Here is a 13,205-nt window from a genome sequence, read left to right as displayed (position 1 = left end):
GCCCGAGCGGCGCACTGTAGCAGTGCGCCACCGGGCCGGCCCCCAAAAGTATGAGTTTTGATGAAATCTACTTCATCTATTTTGTCTTTTGTCACTTGTGTTTTTGGTGTCATACCTGAAAAAAAAATATCACCTAACTTAATGTTACAAAAACTTACTTCTACATTTTTCTCTATGAGCTTTATAGTTCTATCTTTTACATTTTGGTCTATTTCCATTTTGAGTTCATTTTTGTGTACAGTGTGAGGTATCTCCATTCTTTTGCATGTGGATATCCAGTTCTCCCAGCACCATGTGTGGAAAAGACAATTCTTTCCCCATTGCACTATCTTGGCACCCTTGGCAAGAATCGATTGATCCTAAATGACCCTCAGTTTTGTACTTATCTATATGTCTAATCAAGACAGTATCATACTTGTCTTGATTACTGCTGCTGTGTAGTAAGTTTTAAAATTGGAAAGCATGAGTCCTCCAACTTTGTTCTTTTTCAAAATTGTTTTGGCTATTTTGGGTCTCTTATATTTTCATATAAATTTTAAGATCAGCTTTTAATTTCTGTTAAAAAAAAAGCACTAGATCTATCTGCAATTGTTTGAGGAAAATCATCAAGTTGAATGTATACCTGTTCCCCAATGTTCATCGCAGCACTATTTACAATAGCCAAGAGCTGGAACCAGCCCAAATGTCCATCATCAGATGAGTGGATACGGAAAATGTGGTATATCTACACAATGGAATACTACTCAGCTATAAAAAAGAATGAAATGCTGCCATTTGCAACGACATGGATGGACCTAGAGAGAATTATATTAAGTGAAACAAGTCAGGCACAGAAAGAGAAATATCACATGTTCTCACTTATTTGTGGGAGCTAAAAATAAATAAATAAATACACCAAAAAAAATGGGGGGGGGAGAAGACATAACAATTGCAATTCCTTGAAGTTGATATGACAAGCAAACAGAAAGGACATTGTTGAGAGGGAGGTGGGAGGGAGGTTTAGGTAATGGGCCACAATAATCAACCACATTGTATATCGACAAAATAAAATAAAATAAAATAAAATATTTTTTAAAAAGATCAAAAGATGAAACTACCAATTTTTTTTTTTTTAAAAAGCTAGATAGAATTTTGATAGAGATTGTGTTGAAGATTTAGACCAATTCGGGGAATACTGCTATCTCGGCAATATTAAGTATTCTGATCCACAAACATAGAATGTGTTTTCATTTATGCAGATGTTTTTAAATTTCCTTCAATAAGGTTTTGTAGTTTTCAGTATATAAGTCTTGCACTTCTTTGTAATATTTGTATCTGTTATGGGTTGAATTGTGTCCTCCAAAATACATATCTTTTTTTTCTTTTTTAAAAATTTTTATTGAATCAAAATTGATTATACATATTTTAGGGTTCAACATTGAGATATGTTGATCAAATTAACATTCCTATTATATATGTTGTTACAAATCATAATTATTCTTTATGCCCCTTGTCCAATCTCTCCCCATCCCTCTCTCCCTCCCCCTCCCCCACTAATTACCCTAGATTTCTTCTCTCCTTCTGAAAGAATAGTGGTTATTCTGATTTGTTGCCTAGATGATCTAATGCTGAGAGGTGTGGTCAGGTCCCCCAATATTATCATAGAGCAGATGCTTCCTCTGTCACTTTGAAATGGACTTTGTGGAGAGAGAGATCCTCTTTTCTTTATCTCTGCTGGTGACTCTCCTTGTGTCAATCCACTCCAGTGGCTGGTGGACCATCTGCATGGTGGTTGAGGTGTCTAGCTGCTTTTGCAGCAGCCATGGTTATTGTGGTGGCTGTGGTGGGCCACCCACATGGAGGTGATGTTTTTGGCATGCTCTTTGGCATGGGCAGTATGCCTGGTTGTGGGGAGAGTCTGGTCTCCTATTCCATGCCTTGGGACCCCAGCCAGGCCCCGAGGTGCTGGCGCAGTATGCCTGGTTGTGGGAGAAGGTTCTGGTCCCCAGACCCATACCTTGGGTTCCTGGATGGGCCCTAAGGCACTGGCACGGTGTGCCTGGTTGTTGGGCGGGGAGGGGTCAGTTCCCTGGCTCCAAGCTCCAGGTCCCTGGCAGGGCCCTGAGACACTGGTGGTGTGTCTGGTTGTGGGCAGAGACTCTGGTCCCCTTCTCCATGCCTTGGGTCCTGTGGCATGCTCCAACGTGCTGGCATGGTGTGCCTGGTTGTAGGGGGGTGGTCCAGTCTCTGGCTGCATGCCCTGGGCCCCTGGGCAGGCCCCGAGGTGCTGGCAGTATGCCTGGATGTGAGAGTGGTGTCTGGTCCCCAACTCCATGCCTTATATCCCCTGGCGAGCCCCAAGGTGCTGGTGGTGTGCTGGGCCAGAACTAATTTTTTGTCCTTTACTTCCTTCTAAAATGGGGGAACTTCCTGTGGGAACAAGTACTTGAGCTGTGTGGTTAAGCTAAATTGCTGCTTTGCTGCTGTTTCCCTAGGGAAGGCTTTTTGTGCAGCTCAGGGTTTAATGGTTGACCTTATAGGTACTTCCGGCTCTCCAGAGACCTGGTGTACCTGGGTTGTGTAGAAACTCTGATCTGGGCCTGAATCTTTTCATCAAACTACACCCCATACAATTCTGCACTCCCGACCAGTCTCCTCTGAGTGGTCCTGAGCTGATTGGGGGGCAGATCAGCTGTCCTTGCTGTGTCCCAGTGTTCTCCTGGTGGGTCCGTCTCCCTCACTACCTGTGCTCCAAACACTTCCCATAGGATGGCCCTGCGTAGGTCCCTTGCAATGACTCACCAGCCTCTGAATGGCTCCCCTTTTATAGCTGTTCTGGCTCCTTGCTCCTGTGTGGGTCCACGGGAACCTTATTAGTGGTCTTGCTGTCCTGGAGGCCACCAAGACTCTCTTTTCCCCTGCCACCTCTAAGTAACTCCATCTGAAGGGCAGAGCAATGGCTTCTGCTGGCTCCTGCTCCATGGGCTCAGCAGCTGCAGCCTTAAAGCGGCCACAGCCTGAAACGCTCCGAGCAGTTTTTTCTTTCTCTCATCGTGGTTTCTCCCACCTTCATGCACTCCGTAGGCCCCTGAGCTCCAGTGGCCCCAGCTTGGCTGATGTTACATTTTTATAGTTGTAATTGGTTGATTTGTGGGAGAAAGTGATGCTGGGGAACATCTATTCTGCCATCTTGACCGGAACTCCCAAAATACATATCTTGAAGTCCTAACCCCCGTACCTTACTTGAAGACAGGGTCTTCACAAAGTCAACCAAGTTAAAATGAGGACAACAGGGTAGGCCTTAATCCAATATGAGTGGTGTCCCTATAAAAAGGGAAAATTTGGGGACAGACATACACACAAGAACACCTGTGAAGATGAAGACAGAGATCCACAAGCCACAGAACACCAAAGAAAGCCAGAAAACCACCAGAAGCTAGGAGAGAGGAATGGAACAGGTTCTCTCTCACTGTCCTCAGGAGGAACCAACCCTGCTGACAACTTGATCTTCGATTTTATGCCTCCAGAAAAGTGGGAAAATAAGTTTCTATTGTTTAGGTCCCCCAGTTTGTGCTACTTTGTTATGGTGGCCTAGAAAACTAATACAGCATCGTATTCTTTTTTTATGCTCTTGCAAATGGAATTGTTTTCTTAATTTCATTTGAGAATGTTTTTTGTTAGTGTAAAAAAGTACAAATGATTTCTATACAATCTTGTATCCTGTAACCATGATGAACTCCTTTATTAGTCCTAATAGTTTTTTTTAGTGACTTCCTTAGGATTTTCTATACACAAGACAATGTCATCTTACAAATACAGATAATGTCACTTCTTCCTTTCAGTCTTTCACCGTTAAGGATGATGTTAACAATTGGCTTTTCCTGAATGCCCTTTTTCAGGTTAGGGAAGTTCCCATCTATTCCTAGTTTTTTGTTGTTGTGGTGGTGTGTGTTTATTATGAAAGGGTGTTGGATACTGTCAAAAGTGTTTTCTGTGTCTACTAAGGTGACCATGTAATTTTTTTTTTTTTTTTTTTTTATTGACTGGTAAGGGGATTGTAACCCTCGGCTTGGTGTTGTCTGCACCACGCTCAGCCAGTGAGCTAACCGGCCATCCCTATATAGGATCCGAACCCGTGGCCTCGGCGCTACCAGTGCTGCACTCTCCTGAGTGAGCCATGGGGCCGGCCCAAAAGTGACCATGTAATTTTAATTCTTTATTCTATTAATATGACTTATTGTATTGATTTAGTTTCATTTGCATTCCTCAGAAAGATCCCACTTGGTCATGGTATATAATTCTTTTTACATGTGGCTGGACTCAGTATTCTAATATTTTGGTGAGGATTTTCGTGTCTATATTTGTAAGGAATATTGGTCTGCAACTTTCTTTTTCTGTGATGTTTTTGTTTGGTTTTAGTATCAGAGTGATACTGGCCTCATAAAATGAGTTGGCAAGTGTTCCCCCCTCTTCTATTTTTTGGAAGAATTTGTGAAGGATTGGTGCTAATTCTTATTTAAAAATTTGATATAGTTCACCAGTAAAGAAATCTGGGCCTGAGCTTATCTTTGTGAGAAGCTTTTAAATTACAGATTTAGCCTCTTTACTTGTTACAGCTCTATTCAGATTTTGTTTCTTTTTGAGTCAGTTTCAGTAGTTTGTGTCTTTCTTGCAACTTATCCATTTCATCTAGGTTACCTGATTTGTTGGCATGTAGTTGATCATAGCATTCCCTTACAATCCTTTTGAGTTGTGTAAGGTTGGTAGTGATATATGTTTTCATTTCTGGTTTAAGTAATTTGAGTCCTCACTTTTTAGAAAATTAGACAGCCTAGCTAATAGTTTGTGAAACAATCTATTTTTAAAAAAACAAATTTTGGTGTCATTGATTTTCTCTGTTGTTTTTCTATTCACTATTTCATTTATTTCCACTCTAATCTTTATTTCCTTCTTTCTGCTTGCTTTGGGTTTATTTTGCTCTGCTATGATAGTTTCATAAAGTGCACTATTAGATTATTGTTTTCTGACGATTTTTCTTTTTCTTTTTTTTTTTTTTAATTTTTGTTTAAAAGATAACTGGTAAGGGGATCTTAACCCTTGATTTGGTGTTGTCAGCACCACGCTCTCCCAAGTGAGCCATGGGCCAGCTCCCATTTTTCTTTTTTAAATATGGGCATTAACAAGTACTAATTTCTAAGAACTGCTGTAGCTGCATCCTGTAAGTTTTGCTATGTAGTCTTCTTGTTTCATTCCATTAGTTACTTAAAAATGCAGTGTTTAGGGCCAACCCCATGGCTCACTTGGGAGAGTGTGGTGCTGGGAGCGCAGCGGCGCTCTTGCCGTGGGTTCAGATCCTATATAGGGATGACTGGTGCGCTCACTGGCTGAGTGCGGTGCGGGCGACACCAAGCCAAGGGTTGCGATCCCCTTACCGGTCACAAAAAAAAAAAAAAACCCAGTGTTTAATTTTCACATATTTGCAAATTCTTCAATTTTTTTTGTTAGTAATTCATAATTTCATTCTATTGTGGTCAGAGAACATGCTTTGCATGATTTCAATGTTTTTAAATTTACTGAGGCTTGTCGTGGTTTAACATAAGGTCTATTCTGGAGAATGTTCCATGTGCTTCCAAGAAGAATACATATTCTGCTTTTTTCAAGGAATATCAAAAAGGATGCCAGTTGTGGCAATTGCTTATATGTAAGAAATGCTAAGTAGTAAGATTTTTATATCCCTGGAACTTTTGGCATATCCATAAAACAGCTAGAGAAAAGCAAGTTAATAGAAACTTACACAATGAACCTAATTTTTGAGAATCTATCATGTACTAGATACCATGCTAGTCCTGAATAAGACAGACACGGTTGCTGCTGTCTTAGAGCACAGGGTCTAATACAACTATAGAGAACTAAATAAGCTATTAGAATACAGTGTGCTATGTGCTTAAAAAGGACGTATAATGTGCTTTTGGAAATATGCAAGGAGAGTGTATTAGTCCATTTCTGTTGCTTATAACAGAACAACCTGAAACTGGGTAATTTATAAAGAAATGCAATGTATTTCTTACAGTTCTGGAGGTTGGGAAGTCCAAAGTCCAGGGAGCACATCTGGTGAGGGCTTTTCTTGGTGTTAATCCTCCACAGCAACACAAGGTATCACATAGCAAAATGGGCTGAGCAAGAGAGCTAACCTGCTCACTCAAGCTCCATATAAAGTCATCAAAACCATGCCCAGCCCATGACCAGCTATTAAACCATCAACCCAGTACTCCATGAATGGGTCAATCCATTAACGAGGGAACAGTCCTCACAATCTAATTACCTCTTTAAGGCCCCACCTTTCAATTATCTTAATAGGATTTCCAAATCACTTAACACTGTTACAGTGGGGACGAAGTACCCAACACATGAAACCTGAGGGGACACATTCAACCCATAGCAGAGGGATACCTGACTTATATTCCTAGAAGTGTCAACATATCTAACAAGGAAGGATAAATAGGAATTGGCCGTGAAGGGTGTAAGAGAGAAGGAAAAGGAGAAGGGGTAAAAAAAAGTGTCCTCCAGGAAAAAGGACTATCGTATGGGAAGGTCTGGTCCTAGGAGAAATTGTGGCTGGAATGAAGACAGTAAAGGGCAGTGGTAAGTGAAAAGGATGGAATAATAAGCCAGGTATTTTGGGTAAAGCTTTGGGCTGAATGTTTGTGTTCCCTGAAATTCATATGTTGAAACCTAATTACCAATGCGGCGATCCTAGGAAGTGGGGCCTTTGGGGGGTGATTTAGGTGGATGGGATTTGTGCCCTTATAAAAGAGGCCTAGAGGGCTGCCTTTCCGCTTCACCACGTGAAGACCCAGCAAGAAGGTGCCATCCATGAACCAAAAAGTGGGCCCTCACCAGACACCTAATCTGCAGACACCTTGGTCTTGGACTTCCAGCCTCCAGAAATGCGAGAAATAAATTACTGTTGCTTATAAGCCACCCAGATTATGACATTTTGTTACAGCAGCCTGAATGGACTAAGATACTGACAAAAATTGTAAAGTTGGAAAAGAGTGTTAACCAAGGGATTACATGGCAAGTTAATTTTCACATCGAATGTTAATGCGTCTGTACAGCTGGAGACAGAGCGAGTGAGAAGTCTATTTGGGGATCATGGCTTTGGTGGGAATTTTCACAGGAGCTGAACCACTGCAGAGAACGTTTTTTAGAAAATGAATGACAAGAAAGGGAAATCAGAGAACAGAGAACAGTGTCTGGGTCTGAGTGCATGTCCACAGTCTGTGAGGACCCTGAGCACCGGGGGCTGCCTTCCTGATCCATCATGCCTCTTTCTCCTGCTCCCAGAACCCTGACTTGGTTTGCACATCCACTTTACCCCAGATAAGCTATTTGATTTAGAAGCTGACCCTTTCCTGGCTCCAGGGGCTGATCTTGGTTTGAGGACAACCTCACAGCCCCTCACCAGTATTCATCCAGAGTGGAAACTTGACTTAACTTGGCTCAATCAAACTGAAGGGAAAGATTTTTGTTCCCTGACTGATAAAAAAAGAGGTCCACTTTCTCCTCCTGAAAGCCTGTTGCCAGCTACTTGGTGTCTCAGACTCCCTTGAAACTGTGGGTGCCCATGTAATGTGGTTATCACCAGTAAGAGAGGGTCTGCCAGGAGGTGTCTCCAAGGCCATTTAGGGCTGGCGGTGGCTCAACAGTGTTAGGAGCCCCCAAACTCTTTCTGTCCTCTGCTCCAGCTGCTGCTGGCTCCCATCTTGCAGTAAGCTAGCAAAGCACAAAGGTGATGAAGGAGGAAGTGTACAGCCAAGAAAATCTCCCCCTGATTATGCTACTCCAGGGTCTGCCCTACTGCTAGGCTTCCAGTTACATGAACCAATAAAGTTCCTTGTCGTTTAAGCCTGGTTTGAATTACATTTCTGTTACTTGAACTTGACAGCATCCTAAAAGCTACAATAGGAAAATAAACTCACAAAGAAACCAAAAAAAAAAAAAAAAAAAAAAAAGGTTAAGAGGTAGAGGAGAATCAGAAGAGTTCATTATGATCCAGTCTGAGGGAGGATGGAATTTCACAAAGGAAAGAATCACTGACAATGCTCAATGTAGTAGATTGATCGAGGAAGATGTTGTTCCTACAGTATTTCTGATTTGGATAGGGAATCTCTGCATTCAGTGTAACCATACCACAGTTTTCTGATCTATATAATTCTCAAAGGCTAACTGATGGCAGTCAACTTTACATCTGGATTCTAGTACTTATAAGTATGCTTTTATAATGAAATGCGGAATAAACGTGGCCAAGTAAGAGCTGTGTACTGTAAGTACACAGAAACTTCTCTTTTCAAATTAATCAGTGAAGTCTTGTAAGTCATAAAGATCCATTCGTTCAAGATGTTCTTTAACAAAAAAATTATTAAAAAAAGTTAAACATATACCTAAAGTTAGAAAGAACAATAAACATAACAAAGCGCCATATATCCATCACCCAGATGCTAGAATTATCAATATTTTGTCACTTGTGTGCTTCCCTCACATATAAAATCAACTGTTTGAAAATCAGAATATATTTACTTATATAAACCACATATAAATGGCAGTTAGACTCTGAAGCCAGAACATGGAAGCCCATCCCATAAGATACATTACATTTTTACATTCTGAATAGAAAACAACGTTATTGAAACCATTAGATATTTAACTATGAGTCCCATTAATGTGTCTCAGAAAAAGAAGGGACTTACCAAAGCAAAAAATGTCTCACCAGCCTCTACTAAAATCGCTAAGTAGACATATAAAAACTTCCAATTTTTTAGTAGTATTAAGTTGTTAGAATCACTTCATTGCATCATCTTACATATCTACCACACATTTCCTAAAAATATTTCTATCTGCTTTTTCTTTCCACAGCTTCAGGACCAGTGGTTCTCAAAGTGTGGTCCAGGAACACCTGGGTGTTCCCTAAACCCTTTGAGGAGGTCAGCAAGATCGAAACTATTGTCTTAATAATACAAAGATGTTATTTGCTCTTTTCATGCTTATTCTTTCATGGGCACACGGTGGAATTTTCCAGAGGCTGCATGATGTATAATATCACTGCTCTAATGGGTATACATTTGAAGTAGATGTGAGAATCCTACTGTCTTCTATTAAACCAGACATTAAAAAGATTTATGAAAACATAAAACAATTCTTTTTTTTTTTTTTTTAAAAGATGACCGGTAAGGGGATCTCAACCCTTGGCTTGGTGTTGTCAGCACCACGCTCAGCCAGTGAGCGAACCAGCCATCCCTATATAGGATCCGAACCCGTGGCCTTGGTGTTATCAGCACCGCACTCTACCGAGTGAGCCACGGGCCGGCCCTAAAATATAAAACAATTCTAATCTCATTACATTTTTTGTTTTACAAATATAATTTTGTAAAAAGTCATTTATATTAACATGTAATGGGGTTATTTTTATTTTTAAAGAATTAATAAATAATTATAAAATTTTATTTCAATTTTAATTTCTAATGCTTGTATTAAAAGATATGATCCACATAAAAATTTCTTGGGGTGTTCAGTAATTTTTGAGAGTGTAAAGGGGTCCTAAGGCGAAAGATTTTGAGAACTGTTCTTCCAGGCAAATTCTCTTCTTCATTATCTAAATGAAACTTTTGGCTAAAGAGTTTAAAAAAATTCTTTTTCTTGGGCTGGCCAGTTAGTTCAGTAGGTTAGAGTGCAGTGTTGATAACATCACCATCAAGGTTTCAGATCCCCGTACTGGCAAGCCACCAAAAAAAAATAAAAAAAAAAAAATATATATATATATATATATACATATATATATATATTTTTCAATATTTTTTGCATATGTCACTGGAAATAAAATATATCCCTTCCCTGAAATTCCTTTCCATGGTAAACGTTCTCTGATTTTGAGTAGGAAATAGATATTAGATGAGGATGATGTCTAAGATAACACTTACCTTTACTAATTCTGTGTAGCCCGTTTCTTTTGGGGTCCACCAAGGCTGAGCTTTCAGTCCATTCACATTGTAGAGTGAGCGCTGCCAAACAGATGCAAAGTGTCCTCTTTTGTGCCCAAGCTCGTACCACTTATATGCCTGAAAGAACAGAAAGACTGTACTCCACACCATTCTTCAGATAAAGCATTCTTATTAATTTTAAAATTTAAGATATTAAAAATAAGATTCATTTTGAGACATTTAAATAAAGAGCTTTTCCTGTTAGGTGGCCAAATCTGCTGAAAATCTTTGGAAATCTGGTAAAAATACCGTTATTTCACTGGGTTTCTCTGATCATGACCTGTCAGGCTGTAAACTCTCTGAATACTGGGTTCATGCCCCAACCCATTTTGGTCTCCTCCACAGTGGCCAGCACAGACTCCAGGACTTTTTTGTTGAATAGATAAATAACTTAAGATACCAAAGGGGACTATAGGAGGGGCCTTCGAAAAGTTCATGGAAAATGCATATTATGACAAAACTATGCACGGATTGCAAATTTTTTTTGCACCAAAATAAATCTGTACTAACTTTTTATAACAGGTCTGAATAGGATCTACTTTGAGGCACTATGAAGGATAAGATATCAGAGCAACATGAATTCTGCTAAGATTGAAGCAAGAACAAACATCAGATTGACGGTGAAGTTGGGTGGAAGAATGGTGAAATCATTGGTGCTTTATGAAAAGTTAAAGGGGCCAATGCCCCAAAGAAATCAGCAGTTTACAAATGGATAACTCATTTTAAGAATGGACGAGACAACGTTAAAGATGAAACCCTCGGCAGCAGACAATCCACATCAACTTACAAAGAAAAAACTAATCTTGTTCATGCTCTAATCGAAGAGGACTGATGATTAAGAGAGAAACAATAGCCAACACCACAGACAGCTCAACTGGTCCAGCTTACACAATTCTGACTGAAAAACTGAAGTTGAGCAAAGTTTCTGCTCGACGGGTGCCAAAACTGTTCTGCCCAGATGAGCTGCAGACAAGCGCAGAGCTTTCAATGGAAATTTTAGACAAGTGGGATCAGGATCCTGAAACATTTCTTTAAAGAATTGTAACAGGAGATGAAACATGGCTTTACCAGTACAATCCTGAAGACAAAGCACAAAGTAGGCTCCCAAAAGGTGGAGGTGGTCCCACCAAAGCAAAAGCAGACTAGTCAAGAGCAAAGATCATGGCAACAGTTTTTTGGGATGTTCAGAGCATTCTGCTTGTTGACTTTCTACAGAGCCACAGAAGGATAACGTCTGCTTATTATGAGAAAGTTCGCCAAAGCTTTAGCAGAAAAACACCCAGGAAAGAAAGCTACACCAGAGAGGCCTTCTCCACCATGACAATGCTCCTGCTCATTCCTCTCATCAAACGTGGGCAATTTTGTGAGAATTTTGATGGCGGATCATCAGGCATCCATCCTGCAGTCCTGATTTGGCTCCTTCTGACTTCTTTTTGTTTCCTAATCTTAAAAAAATCTTTAAAGGGCATCTACTTTTCTTTAGTTAATAATGTAAAAAAGACATTGACATGGTTAAATTCCCAGGACCCTCAGTTCTTTAGGGATGGACTAAATGGTTGGTATCATTGCTTACAAAAGTGTCTTGAACTTGATGGAGCTTATGTTGAGAAACAGAGTTTGTATTTTTTATTTTTACCTTTTAATTCAATTTTTTCACTAACTTTTTGAAGTCCCCTTGTATTTATATTCCAGCTATCATTTCTTAAGTGCTATTGTTATGTTCCTTTAAAAGGAAAAGATTATGATTTAAAATTTTTTTCAAAGATTTTGCATTTCCTGAATTGGAATGCTAAAATGGAGAGCAATTTCTTTTCTTATCTTGTTTGTTGGCAGCTGGCTGGTAAGGGGATCCACGCCCTTAACCTTGGTGTTACCAGCACCAGGCTCTCCCAAGTGAGCTAAACGGCAGTCCTGGAGTAATCTCTTTTCACACGCACTTTCTTTCCATATCCACATTTAATAAGGCTACCCCAAGGTGACAAGGTGCAAATCTTCCACTAAATTAAGTGGACAGAAGGGAAATATTAATATTACGAGCTGGCAATAAGTATAGTGAAAGCCCACATTAGGTTTTTTAAAAGGGAACTTTTGTTCCTAATACACATTTTTTTTTTTTTTTTCTGCCATAAGGGATAACAATTGTGGTTTTAGGCTAGCTGTAACATGATACAACTTGACTCCAAGAGGACTAGCCTTTTCAGGGACAGCTGGCTACAGAGTATGCTGCTCCATATGGCTCCTTCAAATGACACCCTAACCATATGTTCTCCAAGTGGCCTTTCCCATATGCTTCCTGCACCGTACAGGCTCCATTGTCTTTGTAAGGGAGGACGTTTCTAGTGGTTCGCTAATATTATTCCCTTCATTATTACAAGACTGCTCTAATGATTACTTTTGAAGGGTAATTTCAACTATATATTTTATCAATAAAAATAAGCATTTGCTATCAACTTGAATATCTTTTTCATAAAACCCCAGATATTCTTTAGGTATAAAAAATATTAACTTTTAAAATTTTCTTAAAATTCACATTTCAAATTTTCCTTCATTAGAAAAATGAAGGGTGATAGTAATACCACCTCATATTTTCAATAACATTTACAATTTACTACTTGCTTTTACATGTGTAATCTCATTTGATCTTTCCAATAACCCCAAATATCTCTATTTTAAAAATGTTGAAACTGGGGTTTATAAAGACTACATATCATAAACTAGAATTGAGGGGTCCTGTAATTTGTTCTACTCTCCTATCTTTGGATCAATTTAAAAAACTATCAAAAGTAATTTTCTTATTTAGTTATATTTCTCATTAATATCTCAAATTAAGAATGCATATACTAACCATTCTTATATATTTTCCTTGAAATATGAGAGTACTCCAAATAAGTTTGTGGAAAAACAGAATTAAAAGACAATACGAATCTATGAATTTTTTGAAGTACCCTCGTGCATGTAAGTTGCAGTTAGAATTTCTTTAAAAATCAGAACATTAAAACGGCTATTTGTTTTCTGATTTAAAATAATTGCATGTACATTTGAAATTAATTTGACTATTGTGGTTATTTTTGTCCAATTTGAATTTAGGATTTTATTTCCTATATCTTTTGGTGTTAAAGTGAATGACATAATATTTATTACAATGGATGACTTTTTTGAAAATCTGACAGTCCATTAATTTTTGAGTCA

General features: G+C 39.1%; 1 protein-coding gene across 1 annotated transcript in view; it reads right to left on the bottom strand.

Moving 5' to 3' along the window:
- LOC103608013 (aspartyl/asparaginyl beta-hydroxylase-like) overlaps positions 1–13,205 on the bottom strand; it is a gene marked incomplete at its 3' end in the record, with an annotated part of 58,248 nt that overhangs the window by 20,043 nt on the left and 25,000 nt on the right. The window contains exon 7 of the mRNA XM_008592459.1: positions 9,957–10,094. Within this exon, the coding sequence (XP_008590681.1) occupies positions 9,957–10,094 (138 nt within the window). The remainder of the gene's footprint in view (positions 1–9,956; positions 10,095–13,205) is intronic.

The sequence above is a fragment of the Galeopterus variegatus genome, unplaced genomic scaffold (assembly GCF_000696425.1).
Source record: "Galeopterus variegatus unplaced genomic scaffold, G_variegatus-3.0.2 Scaffold7946, whole genome shotgun sequence".
Lineage (NCBI taxonomy): Eukaryota > Metazoa > Chordata > Mammalia > Dermoptera > Cynocephalidae > Galeopterus > Galeopterus variegatus.
This window is presented reverse-complemented; position numbering and strand designations above follow the sequence as displayed.